This window comes from Arachis hypogaea, chromosome 3 (assembly GCF_003086295.3).
Source record: "Arachis hypogaea cultivar Tifrunner chromosome 3, arahy.Tifrunner.gnm2.J5K5, whole genome shotgun sequence".
Taxonomy (NCBI): Eukaryota; Viridiplantae; Streptophyta; class Magnoliopsida; order Fabales; family Fabaceae; genus Arachis; species Arachis hypogaea.
Window position 1 is genome coordinate 1,901,806 of NC_092038.1, and position 24,627 is coordinate 1,926,432.

The following is a 24,627-nucleotide window of genomic DNA, read 5'->3' on the forward strand; positions in this document are numbered from 1 at the left end:
AAATTTAGACTAAGATAGGTTAGTTTAATAGTTAATTTATTCGTCTATTTAAATGAGTATTATTATTTAAATTTTATTTTGTGTATGTAGTAACCGATTAATTCTTGACCTGTCGTATGAAGAAGGATTTGAACGAATAAGGATTTGAACTCAAATTCTTGTTTTTGCATAAATACTAAGTGCCACTAAACGAATAATTCAATTTGCTATCCATACATAAATAATTTTTTATATTAGAAATATGGAAAGATTGAATATTCTGTTTAAGTAAAAATAAATTTCTTTTTGTGATTCTTGCTGCATGGCATCCGGGCCGGGTAGATTTCATGGTTCTTTCTGGATCGGTCTAGTCTACTAATCTTGATCCGCGACAAAAAAAAAAGTGAAGTTAGGGTTTGGGTTGAGGTGTTTTAATTCGAATAGAGTTTTGAATCCTACTCTATCCTATCTGTTGGCAACCACGCCTTTTCCTCTCCCGTTCTCATACCCTCATTCTTCCCTCTCTTTTTTTTTGAGAATGGATTTTCTCAATTTTTTTTAACAATTGAGAGAGTAAAATGTGATCTCTCACCATTAGTGTTATTAGTAGAACCAAAAATAAATATGAGAAAGAGAATAATAAAGAGTTAAAGATCACATTTTATACACTCAATTTTTTTAACAATTAAGGAAATCAATTTCCTATCACAATCTCATATCCACTCTCAACTACACCCCTCAAACTCTCTAGGATTTCAATCTTAATTAGTTGGCCTCCTCTACCCATATCTTTGTCTTTGGGCTTCTTTATATACATAATATACAATACACAAAGAATGTAGACTGGGCTTTTACCCTTTGTGTGATAACCGAGTGAGAACCTTTACTGTTTCCCATTTTGTTTCTTTTACACATTCCTTTTTTAAGAAAATAAAAGACAATAGGCCCATTTAATTGATACGGAAAACGGGAATTATGAATGTATAAGGCCCAATCTTGTGACCCGAATTGAGTCCATTTAATTCGGGTCGGCAAGTCAAAGACCCGCTTCGGCTGTAAGAAGGAACAAAACCCCACAGAGCAAAACGAGCTTCGTTAGTTCGTTGGTAGTAATGGCTTCAAACTCCAAAACCGAAAACAAGACGAAGAAGAAGAACACCAAAACCGTCACCAAACAAAATTCCAAGACTATCACCAAATCAAAGAAGGAGAACAAGAATAAGAACAAGAAGAAGGAGAACGTCTCAGATAATAAGAAGAACAAGAAGAGGGAGAATGAGAATGCGAACAAAAAGAACAACAAGAAGAAGAAGAAGCTCACACACAGCAATGGCAACTCGAAGCACCGCGGTGGTGAATCGCTGGTTGCTCCTAGCTCCAGCTCCGAGTCACAGCAAAAGCGAGAAGTAGAATCAGTTGAACAAGAAGAGGAAGATAGCACTGTAGTCTCCAATGGACGAACCGATGGCAAAAAACCTAAGAAATCGAAGCGGAATCGGGAGGAAGTGGAAAAGGAAGACGAAGGAGACGCGAAATCGCACGTGTTTCCGATGAATCGTATAAGAACAATTGTCAAGGCCGAAGATCCCGATTTGCGCGTTTCTCAGGAAGCGATTTTCGTCGTCAACAAAGCTGCGGTGCGTTTCTTCGAATTCTCAGATTTAGGTTTTCCGTTTTCTACATTTTGTGTTCTGTTTTCAACGTGCTTGAATGTTTGTGTTTTGCTTGCAGGAGAAGTTCCTTGAACAATTTGCGCAGGACGGTTATGTTCGGTGTGTCCAAGAGCGTAGGAAATCTCTGAGCTACAAGCACCTAGGTATTCTAATCTGGTTCTCATTCTATTAATCTTCATTTGGAGTTTTTGTTTAGTATAATATGTTGTGTTAACTAGGAACTAGGAAGCATGAACATCTTTTGCAATAGTTGTGGCCTTGTTTCTCCTGGTATTGGTGTTGTTGAACACAAATCTATTTGAAAATGTTCTCCTGAACTCATACAGAATAAGCATTGTCTGCTGCAACTCGTTTCGACGAAAAGGGATTTAATATGAGTATGTTTCATGATAGCAACCCTTGATACATGTAGTAGATCACACCTTGTGGAACAAAGCTTAGGTTTTGTCTTGCTGGATAAAGTATAAGTATTGTATATCAATGTGAGAGTGTGGTATCTATATACGCTCCCTTAAGATAGGATGTGTGTAGTGTTTATCCATGTGAGAATAGTGTTGTTTTTGTCTTGTAATAAATAGTTTTCAAATAATGCATTTTATAACCTTGTCGGACACTTAAATGGATACATGTTGATGTCTCTTGCAATATCAGTTTTTGCTTTTTAACATACTAATGCTGGTGGATCATGGATATGGCACAATTATTAGGATAAAGAATAATGATGAATGTGTGTTTAGGATATGTAATGTTAAAGAAGCCGACACCTGTGAACTTTTTATAAATTCATAACACTAAGTGTTTTTATGCGAAAGTAAAGTACGACCATGTTGGATAATCATTTCCTTGTTATTCTATTGCCATTACAAATTTACAACTAAATGTTTTACCTTCTAGACATGGTCATGATTCAGGAAGGAGCCTGATTGTTCGAACCATTTTGTAACAATTTAATGAAATTTTGTTTTGTTTTGTTTTGTTTTGTGCTCATTAGATTAACATAACAATTATTGGTATTGTTCCACAAACGTTGATGTCTTGGACAGAGCCATTCTCGGTTTTATTGTTGTTACAATCAAAAGTTTTACTTCTGTGTGTGGCCACGGAAGAGCCTGATTTGTCAAAACTATTTCGTAAAGTTTAGCTTCTTGCTAAATAGTGCTCCTCTTAGATAGCTAATATCATTATACTATATATGATATTTGATAACTTTAAAATTTTAGTTTCTTAATTTTGTTCAGGATTTATGCTATGCTAATTATTTCTGTTGTGCTATAGCTGTAACTTATAATTTGCAAGCTCTTCCTTATCACTGTGTTCATGTTGTATATCTGCTTAGTACATTGTCAATGAAGTGCTGAATGTCGTCATGTATGATATGTTTTTATCAATATGTATGTACAATGAAGTTGGAACTCTTTTCATGATGAATTCTGATGATAAATTATGCTAATATTTTCTTGATGATTTTATCTTCAAGATTGACGTGAATACAATTTCTAACTGATTATATGCCTATCATTAATATTTATATGTTTTATTTTGGGAACTCAAGGGATGCTTTTATTTATTTTGTAATGTAACTCTTATGCCTTTGTTAATTTCTTATTTCCAAAATTCACTGTTGTAAAACCCTCTTTTGGTAGTTTGGATTAAAAGATTAGTGATCATTGTGTGCATTGACCATGAAATACTTTCCAATTACTAATTAGATCCATGCTTTCGGTTTCAGCGCATGTTGTGAGTAAGCAGCGGAGATATGAATTTCTTTCTGGTGATGTCTTAACTGTCTAATACTATCGAAATTCCTATTGGAGCATTCGTAGTTATTTCCCACTGTGTATGCCTCTTGCACTGATAACTAACCACAAGGTTGTCTATTTGCTTGTTCAGATTTTGTTCCTGAGACAATGAAAGCTGAGGATGCATTATGAGAGAGAAATTCAGGAGGGAATGGAGGAAGTTAGAAACTGTAAAGCAATGCAAGTGGAGAATTCAATCTTATACCTTTATCTAATGTTGTAACAATATGTTATAGAAGTATGTATCTAGTGAGTAATTCACTGCTTTGCATTCCATAGTGTATGTTACTTTCACAACTCCCTGTAAGATGCATATTTATGCTCTGCAGATGCATCCATTGTTTAAGATGAAACCAATTTATCTGCCATTGGGGAGTTTCTTTGGTGAAGAGTAGAATTAGGTAGAGAGTGAATATTTTTACTAAATTTAGGAAAAACATGTGCATTGCATATGACAATTTTTTTTGGGTGGATTTTTTCTTAACTTAAAAATGTAATTTTTACTCTTCACCAAAACATCATCAATCTTCATCATAGCATTACCCTACTTAATGAATGTTTAATGTATGCATGTTGGTTATATAATTTCCTTCCAATTAAAGCTACATTGATACGAGGACCGTGTTTCAAGTTGAAGGTCTATAAAAATAACAATGGAGGGATTCGTTTGTCGAGTAATTTTTCGATGACTTAAAAATTTAGTGGGGATCAAAATGTTTAATCTGAATATTTTTTTTTAGGGATCAATATAGATATTTACTCCATGTACATGTCAAGAGAAAGGGAGGGGGAGGGCGAAAGAGAAAATTTTATGATGTTTCAAAATAAAACTTTCAAGTAACACTTTAAAAAACTATAAATTGAGAATTTTTTCTGCGACCTAATGCTAAGATTAGGGACATGTAATCCATATGTAAAACCATCGTTCTTCCCTAATCAACATTGAAGAAGGTAGGTAGTATAACTATAACTGTCTCATTGCCATTCAACACCAAGCATGTATCAATGCATTGTAGGTCAGAAGCTAACATCCTTGGGGTTAGGTTAATTCACGTTTCTCCTCCGACACTGTCAAACTATCGTGAAAAAATGATTGTTGTATACTAAATTCTCATAATTTATGTCGGTACATATAACTTTTGATTTCTGCCTTAAGACTGTGTTTAGTGTCCATAAACACTTAAATTTTTTTATGTACAAATATCACTCTTAACTCTTATTAAACCGAGTTTCAAAAGCAAATTAGGGACTAGTTTCCTTAAGACAAAGGCAAACTCATTTTTTATTCTCCTGAAAATTCAGAAGAATTTACAAATTGCAAGTAAATGCCACCTACGCAACCACACCCACCTTGATGAGATCTCACTGTTTTTTCTTCCTTCCAAAGCAATGAAATCCAAGTGGCTCAAATAGTAATGTCACACCACCTTTCAATGATATGCTAACTACTGAGGTTTCTAGACATGTTAATAACATTCCACCTAACACTCTATTCTCTAATAACACCAATAATCTCTCTCCATATATTCATTCATTCTTCTTTCCAACATCACAACAAGGACCACCCTAAACATTTCACAAAAAACACAACAAAAGATAGTTGCTATGATGAATCATTCATTATTCATATTCATCACCTTGCAACTTTTACTAATAATAACTTTCCCTTATAACACTTCAGGTCAATCCCCTGCATCTTCCCTGCTGCCCCAGTTGCCATGTCTGCCCCAGCACCATCACCATCATCACCCCCAACAGACATCATTAGAATCCTCAAAAAAGCAGGAGGTTTCACAACCTTGATCCGTCTTCTTCAGACCACCCAAGTGTCCACACAGATCAACTCACAGCTCCTAAACTCCAACGGCGGCATAACGCTTTTCGCGCCCAATGATAATGCCTTCCAAGGCCTCAAACCAGGATTCCTCAACTCCCTCAATGATCAACAGAAGAATGAACTCATCCAGTTCCACATGTTACCCTCTTTTGTATCCGTGTCGAATTTCGACACGTTAAGCAATCCAGTTAGGACTCAAGCCGGTGCAGACCCTGATAGGTTTGAACCTACCCTGCACAAATACTTTATTTTTACTCATTCATGCACGCACATGCATGCATGCATGTGCGCAATTTACTCACATGAAGATATCTTCATCTGAGAATTTAATAATTTAATATATTTGACTAAATTGTTTGACATAACATATGTCCATATCTTCGTGTAAGTAACCACCAATACTGGTATCTTAGATGGTGATTACTCACATGAATATGGTTAGAATAATGTCAATGTAAAATATTAGCTGAAACATGGTTATATAATTTGATAGGGTAAAGTACTAAATTGGTCCTCTACTTTTAGGCATAATCTTGATTTGGTCCTTGAGATTTAAAGTGTCCTATTTGAATTTAAAAAAGTTTCATTTAGCTTTAATGTAGTCCCACAGTGAGATAAAAGTTAAATAATTAACAGAATGTTCTACATTACAGCAGTACAAGAGTAAGATCGATAATTTGGAGAACAAGTACAAGCTCCAGAGGCACAAAATCAACCGTGGATGCATCAATACATTTATTTATCATTTTTCTTTCAATTTAAATGAAATATTTCCTATAGAACTAAGGAGAATGATAAATAAACGTATTGATACATCAACAGTTGATTTTCTGTTTTGGAGCTTGTACTTGTTCTCTAGATTATCGATCTTATTCTGGTACTGTGTCATGTAGGACATTTCATTAATTATTTAACTTTTTTAGATTCAAATAAGACACTTTAAACCTTAAGGACCACCTAATTTGATATATCTGACTGAATCGCTTGATATAACATATCTTCACATCTCATCTATTATCTTCACATGAAGATTATTGAAAACTAGTAATCATATTTGTGCAAGGTAGGTTGGCATTGAATGTAACAAGCACAGGGAACCAAGTGAACATGACAACAGGGATTGTAAATGCAACAGTTGGAGGAACAGTGTACACTGATCGCCAGCTAGCGGTTTATCAAGTGGACAAGGTGCTTCTTCCTAGGGACTTCTTCGAGGCGAAGCCTCCGGCGCCAGCTCCGGCGCCTTTGAAGGCTAGGGGATCAAAGAAGAAGTCTGCTGAAGGGCCTGCTGATGGAGCTGCAGATGATGATAAGTCTTCTGCTGTGATGATCATGAATAATGGGGTTTGGGGTGTTGTTGTTTCCATTATTGCAGTTCTAGCATTTGCATTGTGACAATCACAATTTGTTTGAAGATCAGAAGATGAAGATAACAAAAATTGAGATCAGTGGATTCATTATTGAAGGGGGAGAATCATCATCAACATTTTGCAGAATTAATATAAAAATATATTGAACTATTTTCAAGTGCTTCTTGCTACTGTCTACATTTTTTTTTATGAAACAGTTTGTGGTGAAAATTTAATTCGATTTTGTTATTCTTACTCCTCCTTGTTCCCCTCATAAGAGATAAGTTCATATCTTGTGTATTATATATGAGAATTTTTCCATTAATGAACTTTGAATAGAGTATTATTGTTTGATCATTCATCATACTAACATAATGATTATGGGCACGTTGTTATATTTGGATGTCATGTTACATTAGGGAATCCTGCTCTATTTGGATGTCATGAAAAGAAAAAGAAAAAACTATATATAATGATCATTTAAGTATATATATAATATGCCAAATTTCCAAGTGACCAAAAAATGCCAAAAAACTAATCATAAAGTAAAATTCTTTAGCAATCTTTTTAAATAAACAAATTACTAATGTTTTTCAACATAAAATATTATTTTTCATTCTATCAATGTAGGTTTGGTTCTAATAATAAGCACATTATATTCCTTAAATAATAGTATGAGTTTAAGGCATTGATCTTATTTTCGTTACAAGACTGACTTATCATAACCAGATGCGTGGTCTAACTGGATTTAAGTTAGTAGCAGGGGCAACAAAGATAGGTGAAAATTCAGGTGCAATTGTGAAGTTGATAGCTGAGAATTGTTAAATAATTTAACAAATTTGACTAAATTGTTATCTAACAGCACATGAGATTAACTGGATATGAATTTCTACTGCAAAGATTTTTACTTCTTTGTTTCTTGGTATTACTAAAGAAAAAGTAAACGATGGAGAAAATTAGAATATTGCTTATAGCATGACCATGCTTTAAGAAGATTTGAGACTCACTTACAGCAAGAAAAGCAGAGTGGCATAATGCATGGAATGGATTTCACTGCTTCTCTTGCATCTTTCATGAATCCATGGTCCAAATGGTAAATATTTCATGAACTCTACTATGACTGAGTTTATAAACCTATATGGCTCTCCAATAGCTGAATTAACTAACTTAACTACTATCATTTACAGCATTATGTAAGAAAGTAAAAATGGCCACTTTCATACTCTAGTAGCTTCCATTAAGCCAGATAGTTGAAAGTATTGGGGTTTTCTTTGTCTCTTTCCAGATAGTCACGAGTTATGAGATCTTCAATCCGCTTCTTAATTGCTTTAATGTCAGGCTTGAACATGCAGCCCAGTTGTTGAACGCACTCCAAAACCAGTTGTTGATGGCCTAAAACTTTCCTGCTCTTCATGATGCGCACAATTGCAGCATCTATGGCGTATCGTCGGTCCTTATCAACATCTTCAATCACCTTCTTCCTTTCATCAACCGGTGGTAGTGGGATCTTGATCCTTCTCATTTTGTCAGTGAATTTGTAGTTGAACTCAAAAGTATCATTTGGCGATATAGTTGTGGTGTTAGGCTCCTTGCTAAGAATCTAATATTTTGCACATGACAGGGAATGGAGTAATCTAACAACATCTTCATGGGTTAAGTTCAGCTGCATCATAATCTCTGAATAGCTCAACTTATGAGCACTGTTGAATAGCAGCAAGGCAGCAGCCTGATAGGTTGACACAACTAGTTCAATAGTCTTTGGTTCAAACTTGCCAATGATGTGGCAAGTTCCAAGTGAGTGAATCCATGTAAGTTTTCTGTGTTTTGTCTTTGTTTCATAAAATTCTTTAAAAACTTCCACACACTTGAGCATCTCCACCGGGAGGTTGAGATCAGAAGACTTGTAACTTGGCCAGAATCCTGTGGTAAGAACAGTAACAGTCAGATCAATTCCATGTGTGTTGTCCCGAAGATATTCCTCAAATTTCATCTGGTTATCACGTGCCAAAGTCAAGTCCATAACCATCCCCTCCATCTTAGATGTGAACTGGCCACCACACTGCTGCTTTAGCTTTGTCAAAATACACTTTTCATGATCCTCATTGGCACTCCTATCAAAAAGTAATCTGCGGGCTAGTTTTTTCCTGTAAAATTCTGCATAGAGATCCTTATCACTGATATATGCAAGCAGCTTGACTACCTTGTCAAGAGTTTCTTCAATTGCTTCATCGCTTCCACCCTTTTTAAGGATATTGTCGCAGAATGTAGCTAATGCCTAATAGTTCTGCACTGGAACTACCAGCAGCATTTTTATTGCAGAAAACCTCAAATGCCTCCTTTAAAGCCTTGTGGAACAGTGTGTGATTTATAAAGCAGTCATTAACATATGTCATGTACTTGTCATGGAGCTCTATGAATTTTCTGACAAGGCTAGAAGCTTCTTCAGCCTGCTGGACCAATGCTGTACCCTCGGCTGTAACATGCTGCTTGAATACATTGGCAACAGGATCCAAGCCTTTAGGTATTTTTTGGTAAAGTCTATACATCCGAGACAGATCTTCCACCTTATCATCTCTAAGCAAGGCCCGGACACCATCAAGTAATTGATTAGCATGGGTCACCAACAACTCATGTTGCACTTTCTCTACCAATTTCTGCTCAGTGCTGAAGTGCAAGTAATGAGTCACTCTTTCTCTCTCCCTTCTCAAGCAGTCCTCAGCCTTTAGCATATAATCTGGACAAGACTCAACCTCAATCCAGTTTGTAGCCTTACTTTTGTAGTAATTAGCAGTATCCTCAAGCATCTGAACTTCAAAATCCTCCTCATATTGATCCATCTCAACAAATATATCAACAACATTTTTCAGCAATGATCTATCAATCTGTTCGCCCTCACGCTCTTTGTCAATACGAGTGATCACAGCTTTCCTTGCATTATCTCGTACCTCCATATAAACCAGATGACGGAAGCAGGTAAGGCCAACAGCATTTAGTGGTGGCAGGTAGCGTCCAGCAATGAAGTACTGATCAAGATAATGAAAGAAGCGTGAAAGCCACCTCACCATGACCTTGTGAGTTATCCACCTTTCTTCAAGCTCCCTCAGCATAAATTCATCATGCCTCTCCCTTAGAATTTTCATCAACTTAGTAATCCCCTTCTGCATATAGTCCCAACATTGTTCCAAATCAATAGTCTTCCGCTCCATGGTGGCCTAACCCGATGGAGCAACAAGAACACGATCTGCTGGACTGTACTTTTCTTTCTTGTGTTTTAAGAGCAAAAAGATTTCAGCTGATGAAGTGATGAATGACGGACGAACGAAAAGAATTATTATAATAGTGTTTTCCTTTTCAATAAAAGCAAATAAAGATAAGATAAAAACAACTAAAGATAAGATAAGATAAATTGTAACTGAATTTATGTATTTTGTTGGGTTGTGGGTGGGCTGTGGGCCATGAGACTTCTCTATTATTGTCATGGGTTAAGGTGAAAAAGTAGTTTAATATATATCTTATTCAATTCTAAACCAAAAAAAAAATATATATCTTATTCAATTTGATGCACCACCTTAATTTACATGACACTCCTCTCACATAACACAAAATATAGGTAAGATGTTGCTATATAATAGCAATGGTATTTGAACATCTAAAAAGGTTAATATCTATATAACACTTAACAAAATTTAACTTTCAATAAAAAGAAAAAAAAATGTTTTACTCGATTTTTTTCATTATTAATAATAAATAATTAATAATTTTTTAATTTTGTTTCATAATCTTAATTTAAGGAGCAAAAACAACTCTTTTTTGTGAGTGTCTCAGCGTCTCAATTATAATTTTAGAAGTAAAATTTAAAGATAAAAAAAATATGCAAGGTATTGAAAACAAATTAAAATGCAAAAATTAAAAAAGAAAGAAGGAAGAAGATAAAAAAGAATAAATAAGAATAAAGAACTTTAACTAAAAATAAAAAATAAAATATAAATTTAAGTTTAGATTTCAGAAGAATTTTGATTTTCATCTTTATTCTGTGATGCCAGTGAGACTAAAAGTGTTTTTGAGTTTCCTAATATTTCTAAAAAGGAATCAAACTAATTACAATGTTTGACAAAAAAATTAGTAACAGACTAATTTAATGTCAATTTATAGTTACTCTTAGAATATTTTCATCAGTTTTCAAACTTTAATTAGTAACTATTCCCACAATTTTATATTTAGTTGGAGGAGTGTTGGGCAAGTGTTTTCATTATATTTTAAAATATTTTTATGTAGTATATAATAATAAAATTTATTTGCTTTCACTATAATTTAAATTTGACCCCATTATGTTATTGAATTATTTTGTTAGATTTAATTTTACAAATATATAAAATTGTTGTGTTAAATTAATTTTAAACTAAATAAAATTATTTTATTAAAATTATTTTAAATAAAATATTAGAAAAATAATATTTTTATTAATATTAGTCAATATTTTAAATGAATATTTTATTTTTATATTATTAGAATTTAAAATTTAAAATTTAGAATTGTTCATATCCTAATCCAACACTAAGTCCCAGGACCAAATAAGACAAAGAGGCTCAATCCATAGATTAGCCTCCCCACGCAACCGACCTCCATCCAAGAGGTCGGATTCTACGAAAACTCCACTAAAAAGAAGTCAGGAGTTAGATTAGCTGGCAGATAATACTTATTCAAATAAGTAGCTGCCTCTAAAATCTCTCAACCCACTTCCAGGAGTTAAATCTCAACCTTCCTAAGATAAAGGGACGGTTATCCTCCTTAAAAGGTGGAACCATTCAAACGGTGGTTATGGATTCACCCCTATAAGTATACTGACAACTCTCAGGTATCTCTAAGTTCTCATACTCTCAAAACTTGTTTAGACCCTTGCTGACTTAGACATCAGAGTGTCTTTGTAGGTACTACTATCCCCTCCTACCTTCACACACAAGTCGACGAAGGCTCTCAACTCTGAACTAAGTTAAAGGCCTTCTTCCCAAAACAATTGGGCCAACCTCACGATTCCAGTTCACCAATCTCCGATTACCCAAAGTAACAAGAGTGTTGGCTAAAAATAATATATTTTATTAGTGGTAGCATTACTTTTATTTTAGTATTAAATTTAAAATGACTAATATAACTATTAATACTATATTGATTATTTAATAAAAAAATCAAAATAAATAAGTAACTCTAATCTTAATTACCCCATAGATCCAAATCCGATCCTCTGTTGTTACTTGTTATTATCTTTCTCTACCTTTTTACCATTTGTATTTTTTAATTTATTCAATTGTTCTGCATTTTGTTTAATAATTATATTATTATGTATTTTTTTATTGTTTGATTCATGGTTATTTACAATAAAATTTTATTAATATTTTTTCTGCGATTAATTTGCGGTATATTTTGTATTCATATTGTACGTTCAGATTTTTATGAAATTGTGAATTGTATTTTTGTAACAATATTATATTTGTTAATTAATTATTTAGGTTTATAATTTTTTTAATAATAAAAAATAATTCAAAAAACATGACAATTAAAAGTAATAATATTTTACAATAATAAAATATAACTATAAAAATTATTGATATATTATATATTTTGTTCATACTAATAAAATTTTTTAAATATGTGACTATTGACAATTGTTCTTGCACTTTTTATTTTAATGTTCTATTATTATTCTGGTCAATTATATTTTTGACCAAATATACCCAATAATAGGTATATTCCAAATATCATTAAAGAATTAACTTAATCTAATTGCTTATTAAATCAAATTTTCTTCTTAAATAATATTTTCTTTGTCTAACACATATACTTTAAATTTTGAATAGGAATCACACTAAAATATAAATAAAATTAAATCGAAATAGAATGCAATATTTAAATAATTAAAAATCATTTTTCAATATCATAATGAAACTTTTTACTTAACCAATCACTAAACTATCACTTTACAAAATTTGCAATCCTTGAAACCATCAAAACAAAATCTTCAACTTTCAATTGCCTTCAAGAAAAGGAAGCAACCTTTGTTCTCCATCACACTTCTCATCCTCTTCACCTCCTTCTACTCAACCACCACATTAGCACAACCAATTGCATTATCACCCTCATCATCATCAGATTCCTCTGACTCTTCTTCCACCGACGACTTAATCAAGATCCTAAGGAAGGCGAAATCATTTAATGAAAAATGAAAAACGGAGCAAACGTGCAATTTTTTACCTGAATTTTTTTGTGCAGCCTTTAATTAATATTACCAAGGTTCCCTCAAAATTTCAGGAAAAGCGCACAAGCCAATTCTAAGATATGAAAATTTGGCTCCTCCGTTGCAACCTTCCGAGCCATCGTTGCAACGGCGGGTGCTTCCGTTGCAACGCCCCTAGCCAACATTGCAACGCGCCCAGCATCCGTTGCAACGCCCTCAGCCATCTTTGCAACGCGACCTGCCTCCGTTGCAACGCGCCCAACCAACGTTGCGACGCGTCCTGCCTCCAGCCAACGTTGCGACGCGTCCTGCCTCCAGCCAACGTTGCAACGCCCTCAGTCAACGTTCCAACGCGCCCAGCATCCGTTGCAACGCCCCTAGCCAACGTTGCAACGCAACCTGCCTCCGTTGAAACGCACCCAGCATCCGTTGCAACGCCCCCACCCTCCGTTGCAATGGCCCTGCCTCTGTTGCAACGCCCCCAGCCGACGTTGCAATGCGCCCAGCATCCGTTGCAACGCGCCCTGCCTTCATTGCAACGCTCCCAGCCAACGTTGCATTGCGCCCAGCATGCGTTGCAACGCCCCCAGCCAACGTTGCAATGCGACCTGTCTCCGTTGCAACGGCCACAGCTAACGTTGCGACGCGCCCAGCATCTGTTGCAACACCCCCAGCATCCGGTACAATGCCCCCAACCAATGTTGCAACGTGACCTGCCTCCGTTGCAACACCCCCAGCCAACGTTGCAACGCCCCCAGCATCTGTTGCAACGCTCCCAGCATCCATTGCACCGCCTCCGGTCAATGTTGGTTTTTTGTTCTTTTTATATTATTTAATGTATTTATTGTTGTAGCATGATTGCATGAGCATTGTTTGAGAGAGATGTATGTGAAGGTTGTATACATGTTTTTCCTTTGATATGATGAAAATTATTGTTTTGCTTGATTCTCATTTGAAAGCTCATTGTTACATTGGTTCAGTCTTGCATAGAATTTAAAGTGAAATTACTCAATAGATGATTATTAAAAGTATTAGTAATTGAAAATAAAAAATTCCCTGAGTACACCAAAAATCAGGTACAATATGTTTATGTATATTTAATGTGTTAGTTTTATACATTTTTAATGTGTATTTCGTATTTTAATATATATTCTATATTTTAACAGATTAGCAGCTGATTTTTTGTAAATACATAGCATATGATTTTTTAAAATAACTACTGATTCAAGAAGAAAGAAAAGCTTTTTATGGTTTTATCTATGACTTTTGAGGCAACATATATGCGTTTTGGCTCCCTTGAAGCATGATATGAATAAGTCATGTAAAAGAAAAATTAATATCAACTAAAGTGCAAAAAGGAGGATGATGGCTTTCATAACATATTTTCTAGAATCTATTATTTTGGACTTCCTCTGCAACCTAAATCTTTCTACTGCAAAAATTAAACATGTTAAATTGAATGGCTTCCATGGTAAAAAAAGATTGTCTATTATTTTCAAAACAACATGGTTATAAATAATATTTGGTCAGGATCATCATGCGAGAGAAATAAGGAATAGGTTCCATTTTTAATAATAAAATGCTTGAAAGACCTTTGAAATTCTGTTTGAGCTTTTCTAATCTTTAAGTTCAAATGGAGTTCAGAGAAGTTTCATGTTATAAAAAGAAAAATCATTTGTCCCTCTTATGACATCCTTGAAGGAAGATCATAAGATACTGTGTGTACTACACTTGTAGCAGTAATTCCTTGCTAACTTTAAGGTTTCCTCTGTAATCTGTATCCTCTGCAATCTGTCACTTACCTTCCTCAACTACATTCTATGCACAAAGATGCTAAGAAACAAGAACCATGCACCTTGCATCTCATATCATATGTCCATTATATATTATTAACTCACCATATCCCAACCTTATAATCATCATAACCTATTCTCACCTAAAAGTTGATTGGGCAAAGTTGCCAATAACAATCCATAATTAGATAAAAGATCCTTTCTCTCTCCATCACTTATAGATGTGATATACCCTCACAAATCACAATCAACACAACAAATCTAATCTCACAAAACCATAATAAACATTTCACCAACCAATCATACTCCTATATGCCTGAAAGCAATAATATAACCCCTATATATATACACACACTTCTCCAGCTATCCAACACACTCATTCCAATCATCACACATTACAATTCTTCAAAGAGTGTATCTATCTCTAAACACTAAAGGCTAATAATTGAATAAGCAACTGAATATAAAAAGATGAAGAAGCAGCAGGTAACAGGATTGTACCTTGTCTTGCTAGTGTTGTGCTGCACCATCATTCAGGCATTTTCACAAACACCTGCGGCGTCCCCAAAACCAGCACCAAAAGCAGTAGCATCACCACCAAAGGCAACAACAAAAAAAGCACCGTCACCAAAGCCATTGGTGCCAACACTGCCGCAGTCACCAGACTCATCAGATGCAGCACCAGACGACATCACAAAGATTCTGAAGAAGGCGAAGATCTTCAACGTCCTAATCCGTCTGATGAAAACAACAGAGATAATGAACAACATCAACTCGCAGCTCATAACCGCCAAGACCGGAGGCATAACGATCCTGGCGCCGGACGACGACGCCTTCTCCAACCTCAAGGCCGGATTCCTGAACTCATTGGACGAAAAACAGAAGATAGAGCTGGTGCAGTTCCACATACTGCCGGAGTTTGTGGCCAGCAACAACTTCGACTCTTTGGCGAATCCGGTGCAGACAGTGGCGGGAAAAGATCCGGAGAGGCTGCCGCTGAACGTGAATGCGTTGGGGAACAGTGTGAACATATCAACGGGAGTAGTGAATGCGTCGGTGGTGGGAGTTGTGTACTCCGATAACAAACTCGCCATATACAAAGTGGATAAGGTGCTTCTTCCTTTGGATTTCTTTCAGAAAGCTAAGCCTCCTGCTTTGGCTCCCACCGCTCTCGCAAAGGCACCTAAGTCAGCTAAAGAGAACACCGCCGCCGACGATCAAGACGGTGACGCCACTCCCGCCGATCAGAAAAAATCTGCGGCTGTGATTATTGGAAAACCATTGGTGTCAGTTGCGATAGCTTCTCTCGTAGCAGTGCCAATGATGATGTGGAGCTGAAGAAGATGAAGAAGAAGAACATGATATTTCCATTTGGGATCTGTTAACTTCTTCCAGTTTCTTTATTTCTTTTTTTTTTTCGTATGTCATCAACCATGCATATGCGATTTTCTTTTAATATATAACTAAGATTTTGTTGTTCTGTGTGGTGTTGATTGGAAAAGTCGTTAAGTTTAGGGTGAGATCTGCGATGAAATTGACATGGGTGTTCGGGTGTGGTTTGAAATGCATCGTATCTGATTTTTTTTTTTTTTTTTGCATTTAGTACCAATTTTTCTTTTTAGAAAATTCAATCCGATTCAATTTTATTTAATTTCAAGTAGTTTAAAATTTAAATTGAATAGGATTTACAGTTTTATAAATTAAAAAAATAAATATATATAACAAGATTTTAATATTAAATCTTTAACAATGGCATAATAAATTGTAATATTATTTTAGAAAATCAGCACTAATATAACAATAAAAATAAAATTATAAATTAGTTTAAATAAATAAATAAATTTTAAATTTATAAAATATTTAAAAAAATAAATAATTTTAAATTTATAAAATATTTATTAAATAATAATATATCAATAAGATAAAAAAATAAATAATAAATTAAATATATTATGAATAAAATTAAGAAAATCAGCACTTTTATTAAAATTTGGCAAGCACTTAACTAATAAAAAAGTGAGTAATCTTATGTCATTGTAATCTCATACTATTAAAAATATTAATGATAATTAATTAATAGCTACAAATTACAAAATCTACTGACTCCTTGGTACTTCTCTAATTTTTTATTTATAAAAAAAGTCAAGCAGCACTTACAAAGATTATAAAAATATTAATTTTACATCAATAATAAGAAGATAAATATTCTATATATTGATCGATAATCTAATAATAAATATAATATTTGATTACTAAAAATTTTAAAAAATAAAAATAGAAACAAATTTAAGTCATTCCTATTTCTAGATCTATATACGCTTACGGTAATACAATAGGATACATCTTCTTTTTTTCTATATAAATTTTTTGATTCTAAAAGTTTTTCTATAAACAAAAGTATTTTTTGTAGAAATTTTTTCCTAAATTTAAAAAGATCTATAACATTAAAATAATACCAACAACCATAAAAAAACCAAAAATGTCACCACAAAAGAGGAAAAAATACCATGAATAAATTATAAAAAAAAACTAAGAACGAAAAGCAAACAAACAAAAAAATAAAGGAAAGAAAACAACGGCGGAGCAGTGTGGACGGAAGAAGAAGGGAAAGAAGTTGTGAGAATCGAACCGGTTCATATTCAACGATTTAATGGTTCAACCAAGATTAAACCATAATTGAACTAATTTAATTAAATATTTAATAAAATCTTTAAAAATTTAATTATTTTTAAATAAAATTTAAAATATATATTTTTAATTAACTTCTAATAAGTTCTTACAAGATAATGAAGGACAATTCTCAAAACAAATATTTAGAATTCAAATCCAATAAACTAATTATGTAGAAACAAAGTTTTTAGAGTTTCAAAAAATAAAGAAAAGAAGAGTACTTGAGAGTACTTGAAAAAAAAAATTAAAAACAAATTAATTGTGATTAATCAGTAACAAACAAAAAAGTGAGAGAAGCCCACATCAAAATCACATATACATAGCTCATAAGAATTTCTCAGCAAATTTTTGTAGCACAGCCTTAAAATCTTTTGCGGGTTTGGATCTGCCATCTTCTTTCTCGCCTGCAAAATAAATATTTTGAAATTAAAGGTGTTGAAGTTGATGGCTCTATCACGGGCTAGATAGGATTAGGTTCTTTCGGAATTTTGATTTTGAGAGAGAAAAAAAGATGGAGGGGTGCTGTGTGTAACAACGACGATCGTTGGTGATTACAAAGCTCTGGAAAAGTTGACGGGAGGGTAACAGCCACATGATGTCTATAAAATGGCTCGATTGTGACGGTAACGAGGTGACCGAGAAAAATAAAATGGACGAGCTTGGTAGAAGATGATTTTAGAAGGGAGAGGGTTATGCGTTTAGGTTGGTGTTACCATTATTATTTTTAGTGAGAGTACATAAAGAGTACATAGTATATAAGTTGTAATAACTCAACAAATATTCTCTAAGGGGGATTTTTCATTCTCTTCCACTCATTTTTCTCCCTCTCTTGATCCCTTCTGGTTCATCAATCAAACTATCAACATCACAGCTTGAACAGCTTAGGGCATGAGATTTGCTTCACGGTGCAGTGAGCGTGTAGAGCAACCAAGCTCTGAATCAAATTTTTAAAAAAAAGTTGTGAATCGAGATCCAATTCAATTTTGCCATTTTCTTTCTATCCCTAATTTTTCTTTCAACATTTTTTTCATTCTTACCTCTTTCTTCAAACTCATCCAATAGAGTTTGATGAGAGGCTATTTCGCAAGATTCTTTCCTGGTGAATATAGTTGTTCCGATCAACGAGTTGGAAGGAAGAAGATCTGAATCCTTATTACTCTGTGATTCATTGATTTCTCAAAATGGCGAACATGGTAAACAGATTCTCCCATTGTAGAGGCTACGTTGACATGCTCTCATTATAACACAAGAGATGTATGCTATAAGAAGCATGGGTACTCATCCCATTTCTATCAACGGCAACAACATAACACCACCATCAATTATGTGACCAATGAGGAGAATGATGATATACTCAGTGACAAAAAATCACAAAATCAAGATCTGGGTTCACTCCAAAGTAAAGATTTGCTTTGTTAAAGTTGATCAATGACAAAAGTGTGCAGCAATAATCTCATAATGCAAATCAAATTTTGACTAATTCCATTCAAACTTCCACTCCAGGTAAAACCATTGCATTACATTTTAATGTAAGAATTATGAGTATTATCACTCTAAAATCTGCACTATCGGTCATTAATTCTGGTGCAACAGATTATGTGACTTTTGACTTAAAAGATTTTGCAAGCTTTTAAATTATTTATCCCATCAATGTGATATTGTCAAATGGGACCAAAACTGTTAGCACCATCATTGGCACAATCACATTCTCTAAAAAATTTTTTCTCAACAATATTTTATACATTCCTTCTTTTGATCTTAAATTCATCTCTGTGTCAAAGTTAATCTCAAACTTACATTGTCAACTGTTAATCAATGATAGGTGTTGTGAGATACATTGTTGAGTGTATAGAAGAGTTATATACAATGAGTAGAGAATCGAAATTCTCTCACTTACCCCCTCTTCCAACAAAGCAAGCTTCATTGGCAGCAACTACGACTACTATTCATCCCACCACACTTTCACACAGTAAGTACAACAACATTTGGCATCTTAGATTAGGACACATACCATGCATAAATTGATTTTTCTGAAGAAGTCTTATTTTATAGATTGTATTGCTTCAAAACTTCCTTGTGATTCATGTCATTTTGCAAAACAAAAGAAATTATCTTTTAATCTTAGTACAACTGAAATAAAAATTGTTTTCACTTAGTTCATATGGATATCTAGGGTCCTATTTCTATCCCTTCCAATAAAAGAAATAGGTGTTTTTTTACTGTGGTGGATGGCAAGAGCAGATTCACTTGGATTTTTTTATGAAAACCAAATCTGAAGCATCACAATTGGTTATTAATTTTGTGAATTTTGTTAGAGTACAATTTGAAAAATAAGTTAAAGTAGCGTTTGGTGGAGAGATAGAGCCAGAAAGACTGAGACTCAGAGATAGAGACTAAGGTAACGTTTGTTTGTAAAGACACGACAGAACAGGACACTGAGACAAAGACAATAGGACAGAGACATTAAAAATTATGTTTTGTGTATCGTGTTTGGATATGATGGATAGGACACTAATGTAATGTCCAGTATTATGTTTGGATACATATGGACAAAACTAAAATATTATATAAAATGACTAAAATAGCCATGTGATTCCAAATTTTTTAGTATAAACTAATTTAATAAATAATGAGAGTACGTAGGAGTACAGACAGTGGGAACTTGAAAAAAATATTTGAAGCAGTAAAAAATTTTAATAAAAAATTATATAATAGTATTTATATTAAAATAGAATTTATAAATATAATTATTTTTTTTAAATTTATTATTAATATGTAGAAATACATATGGTTAATATTAACAAAAAAAATTTGAGTTTGATTAATAAAAAATTTCATTTAGATTAATAAGTCAAATTAATTTTAAATACAAAATCAGTTTTAAAAAAGAATCCATTTTTAAATGGAAAAAAATTAATTTTTCCACCTAAAAATCTATTTTTATTTAGAAAATTATTTTTTTTATCTAAAATTTTATTTTTCTTTTCAAAAAATTAATTTTTCTTTAAATTATATAAAATCAATTACAATTTATAAATTATTTTTTAGCATTTTAAAATATCAATTTTACCTTTATAATATTTATCTTTTAAAAGTCTCTAAACTAATTGTTTTTGTTATTATTTTTATTACAAATCAAATAATATAATATAAGGTTAAAATGATGTTGAAGTAAGAATGATAAGAAAAAAGAAATTATCCAGTCCAATAAAAATTTTTATAAAAAGGAGAGAGTACCTAAGAAAAAAAGAAAAAGAAAAAGAACGTAGAGATAGAAAAAGAGTATGGAGTAAAAAAATACTTTCTGAGAACAACGCAAAATAGGAAAAATAAGAAGGGGTAACAGTGGAATAATAAAAAATAGCACCATGGACAAAAAAGAAAAAAATTCATAAAAACAGTCCGTGTCCCTCTTCCAAATCCCGTGTCCATCATTGTCCTTCGTAAAAGAGTGGACACAAAAGTATAAAAAATTGTCCCGGAGACAATATGTTCAGTGTCCATGTCTTTGCTTCCAAACGCTTTTTAAGAATGTGCTGTCCATGTCTCTGTGTCCTGTCTCCGAAAACAAACGCTACCTAAGAAACAGAGATTGAAATAAATCTTAGTATTCTGTTTGGTGCAAAGTGAGAGACAAAAATTGAAACAAGAATAAAATTCTAATTTAATTTATACAAAGGGTAAAATTAGAATTAATTAAATGAAATAAAGGTATTTTAGGTATAAAATGTTATTAAAGTTTCAATCTATATCTCTAAAAATTTTAGTCACCTGTGTCTCCACTTTTTGGAGGTACTGAAATACTGAAATTTTGTGGACAGAGACAGAAATTTTAGTACTAGTCTTTGAGCCAACAAACATGATATTGAGTCTCAGTCTCTCAGTCTCTGTCTCAGTACTTCAAAACAAACGCTACCTAAGTGTATAAGGAATGACAATGGGCCAAAGTTCACTCTAAAATCCTTTTTTGCATCAACTGAAATTTTATATCAAACTTCTTGTGTAGAAACACCAGAGAAAAAGGGGATTGTAGAGAGAAAACACCAGCATATTTTAGGTGTTGCTAGAGTACTACTATTTCAATCAGGAATTCTACATTATTTTTGGCAATACGTAGTTGCTCATGCCATCCACCTAATTAATAGGCTGCCCAGCACTAACCTGGATAATGTTAGTCCTTACAAACTTTTGTATAGTAACTTACCTAACCTTTCATATTTAAGAGTATTTGGTTCTCTTGCATATGTCTCCACATTAACAAATTCAAGAACAAAATTAGACCCAAGAGTCAGAAAAACAAGGGACAATTGATGTCCAACAGATCCGTTCAAGTGACAATCTGGCAAATTTATTCACAAAGTCACTCCCAAAACCCTCCTTTGGAAGATTGGTACATGAGATTGGGATGCGCCGATTTTGAGACATTAAATGATGTCGGCAAGAGGGGGAGACTGTACTCTTTTTTCCTTGGTCAAGTTTTTTTTCTCATTGGATTTTTCTTGACAAGGTTTTTAATGAGGAAGTCCCCATCACAAAGGATATTGTACTCTTTTTTCCTTCACTAAAGTTTTTTTTCCATTGGGTTTTCTTTAGTAAGATTTTAACGAGGCAATAATCCTAAATGATCATCCAAAGGGGAGTGTTGTGATAAACATGATAACGTGGATGACCATTCAATACTTGCGCGGCTGATTTTTCCTATGAAATAGTGAAGCTCCTAAGTTAAATTGAGCATTAATGAAGTTTGAAAATTTAAAACTTCACTCATGTATAAATAGAGGCTTAAGCCTTAGGCAATAACACAACAACAATCAATACAATATCCTCTCTCTCTCTCTCTCTTTCTTTACATACGAGACTACTTATATTAGTAATATATCAGTTACTTTTATTATATCAAAATAATTATATTAATGAACATTAATACTACTCAGTTTTAAATTAGGAACAAAGGGTTTTTTACTTATTGATTTAAAATCAAAGGAAATTTTCATATCCAAAAATGTAACTTTTTATGAAACTCATTTTCCATTTTTACATTCCACTAGCACTGATATTTCTGTGGTACCCACTCGTACTCCACAATGCCTTGATCTTTTTCAATATGATACACCATCCACACATTATTTGCAATCACCCACACATACCACACTCACAGATTCAAATGAACATTTCTCAAGCTCAATGCACTCACCAATTTTCTCACACACTATTGCACCCATTACCACACTACACACTAACAATGCACCTGCATCACAATACTCTAACATCACACATGACTGCATTACTAGAAAATCTAAAAGAGTAAAAAAAACCGCCTACTTATTTGAAGGACTATCATTGTATGACAACCCACACAGCTCACTCTAACAACTTTGTCAACTCTAACTCTTTATATCTTATCTCACAACACTTGTCATATGATAAACTAACTCCAAAATATAAGTCACTTTCTCTAGTCATTACCTCAAATCAAGAACTTAGCACTTATGAGGAAGCGGCTACACATGAATGTTGGAGAAAGGCAATACAAGATGAATTGATGGCTCTAGATTAGAACAGAACTTAGTGTCTCACTGAACTCCGAAAAGACAAGATTGCAAATGAGTTTTTCGGGTAAAATTCAATCTCGATGGCACCATAGAGAGGCACGAGGCTAGTTGCAAAAATATTCACTCAAGTGTAAGGAGTAGATTATGGTGATACTTTTAGTCCAGTTATCAAAATGACTACCCTACGAGTAATATTAGCATTAGCAGCGGCAAAGAAATGGCATTTGAAACTGCTGTACGCCAGCACTGTCTTCTTTCATGGAGATTTGCACAAGAAAGTTTATATGAAGATACCACTCGGTTTAGCTGTGTCACAATCAGGTTTGGTTTGTAAATTGCAAAAGTCTCTATATGGGCTTAAGCAAGCAAGCAGGCAATGGAACATTAAGCTCACTCAGACTCTTGTGGATGCTGGTTATAAGTAGTTTTTTTATGATCATTCACTCTTCATCAAGAAACAATATGAAAGATTCACTGTCATTCTAGTATATGTTGATGACTTGGTTTTAACCGGGAATGACATTGGCGAAATCAATTTCATCAAACAAAATTTGGATGACAAATTCAAAATAAAGGATCTTGATGATCTCAAATACTTCTTGGGAATTGAAGTAGCACGCTATAACTCTAGAATTCACATTTATCAACGGAAGTACACCATGGACCTTCTCCGGAAATTTGGTTATCTAGATTGCAAACCTCTCTCTACCCCATTTGATTATAGTCAGAAATTCTCAAAGGAATCAGGTACCATTTTAACAGACAACACTGTTTACAAACAGCTCATCGGCCGACTCCTTTACCTCACAAACACTAGACCCGATATCTCTTATGCTGTGGGACGTTTGAGCCAATTTTTGGACTGTGCAACTACTTCTCACCTATAGGCTGCTTTTCGCGTGCTCCGATATTTAAAAGGCCGACCTACAACTGGTCTATTCTTCTCCTCTACTTCTAATCTGTATCTCACTGGATTTGCCGACGCTGACTGGGCTACCTGTGCTGATACTCGTCGCTCCGTTTCCGGTTATTACTTCATACTTGGGAACTCTCTCATTAGCTGGAAGAGTAAGAAGCAAATCACAGTTGCCAAGTCCACTACAGAAGCTGAATATAGGTCTCTTGTTGTTGCCACTTGTGAAGCTAGTTGGTTATCTTTCTTAATGAATTTCATTAGTTTGCCGCTTTAAAAGTCTATCACTCTATTCTGTGACAACCAATTAGCTATTCACATTGCCAATAATCGCATCTTTCATGAAAGAACCAAACACATTGAAGTGGACTACCGCATTGTTCGTGAAAAGCATTTGTCTAGTCTCATTCATCTTATGCCAGTTCGTCCCAAAGATCAACTTACTGATTTTCTTACCAAAGCTCTGCCACCAGGTCATTTTCTTGCTAATGTTTCCAAGTCATGATTGTTAGATTTATACAATTCTAGCTTGCGGGAGAGTGTTACCTAGATTATTTTTTTATCAATAATAGGCTTACCATTATAATTATTTTTTAGTGAGAGTATATAAAGAGTACATAGTATATAAGGTGTAATAACTCAACAAATATTTTCTAAGAAATTTTTTCATTCTCTTCAACAATGAGAAGAACTTATTCTTCTCCCTCTCTTAATCTCTTTTGGTTCATCAAACCATCAACATCACAGCTTGAACAGCTTAGGACATGAGATTTTCTTCGGTTGGATTTGGGAATTGGGACTGTGATAGTGGGCTTTCTCTTTTGTTCTTCAGT

The 24,627-nt window shown here is 33.7% G+C and overlaps 3 protein-coding genes and 1 pseudogene across 3 annotated transcripts; 3 read left to right on the plus strand and 1 right to left on the minus strand.

The window, feature by feature from the left end:
• The first annotated feature begins 1,064 nt into the window (after window positions 1-1,064).
• Window positions 1,065-4,036, plus strand: LOC112786339 (uncharacterized). Its single transcript, XM_025829730.3, has 4 exons — window positions 1,065-1,616; window positions 1,711-1,795; window positions 3,382-3,423; window positions 3,543-4,036. The coding sequence occupies exons 1-4, from the start codon at window positions 1,092-1,094 to the stop codon at window positions 3,581-3,583; spliced, it is 693 nt and encodes a 230-aa protein (XP_025685515.1). The 5' UTR covers window positions 1,065-1,091; the 3' UTR covers window positions 3,584-4,036.
• Window positions 4,037-4,949: 913 nt separating this feature from the next.
• LOC112786352 (fasciclin-like arabinogalactan protein 11) lies at window positions 4,950-6,998 on the plus strand. Its single transcript, XM_025829743.3, has 2 exons — window positions 4,950-5,507; window positions 6,356-6,998. The coding sequence occupies exons 1-2, from the start codon at window positions 5,170-5,172 to the stop codon at window positions 6,681-6,683; spliced, it is 666 nt and encodes a 221-aa protein (XP_025685528.1). The 5' UTR covers window positions 4,950-5,169; the 3' UTR covers window positions 6,684-6,998.
• Window positions 6,999-7,627: 629 nt separating this feature from the next.
• LOC112786357 (cullin-1-like) lies at window positions 7,628-15,289 on the minus strand (annotated as a pseudogene).
• Window positions 11,937-16,245, plus strand: LOC112786366 (fasciclin-like arabinogalactan protein 11). Its single transcript, XM_025829756.3, has one exon. It carries the CDS (start codon window positions 15,131-15,133, stop codon window positions 15,995-15,997), a length of 867 nt encoding a protein of 288 aa, XP_025685541.1. The 5' UTR covers window positions 11,937-15,130; the 3' UTR covers window positions 15,998-16,245.
• The last annotated feature ends 8,382 nt before the right edge of the window (window positions 16,246-24,627 follow it).

What these genes read in the sequence shown, in the direction of transcription:
- LOC112786339 (XM_025829730.3), top strand. Translation starts at nt 1,092, where the DNA reads ATGGCTTCAAACTCCAAAACCGAAAACAAGACGAAGAAGAAGAACACC. An exon ending in TCGTCGTCAACAAAGCTGCG is followed by an intron (nt 1,617 to 1,710) that starts GTGCGTTTCTTC and finishes TTTTGCTTGCAG; the next exon opens with GAGAAGTTCCTTGAACAATT. An exon ending in TCTGAGCTACAAGCACCTAG is followed by an intron (nt 1,796 to 3,381) that starts GTATTCTAATCT and finishes TTTCGGTTTCAG; the next exon opens with CGCATGTTGTGAGTAAGCAG.
- LOC112786352 (XM_025829743.3), top strand. Translation starts at nt 5,170, where the DNA reads ATGTCTGCCCCAGCACCATCACCATCATCACCCCCAACAGACATCATT. An exon ending in GCCGGTGCAGACCCTGATAG is followed by an intron (nt 5,508 to 6,355) that starts GTTTGAACCTAC and finishes TGTGCAAGGTAG; the next exon opens with GTTGGCATTGAATGTAACAA.
- LOC112786366 (XM_025829756.3), top strand. Translation starts at nt 15,131, where the DNA reads ATGAAGAAGCAGCAGGTAACAGGATTGTACCTTGTCTTGCTAGTGTTG.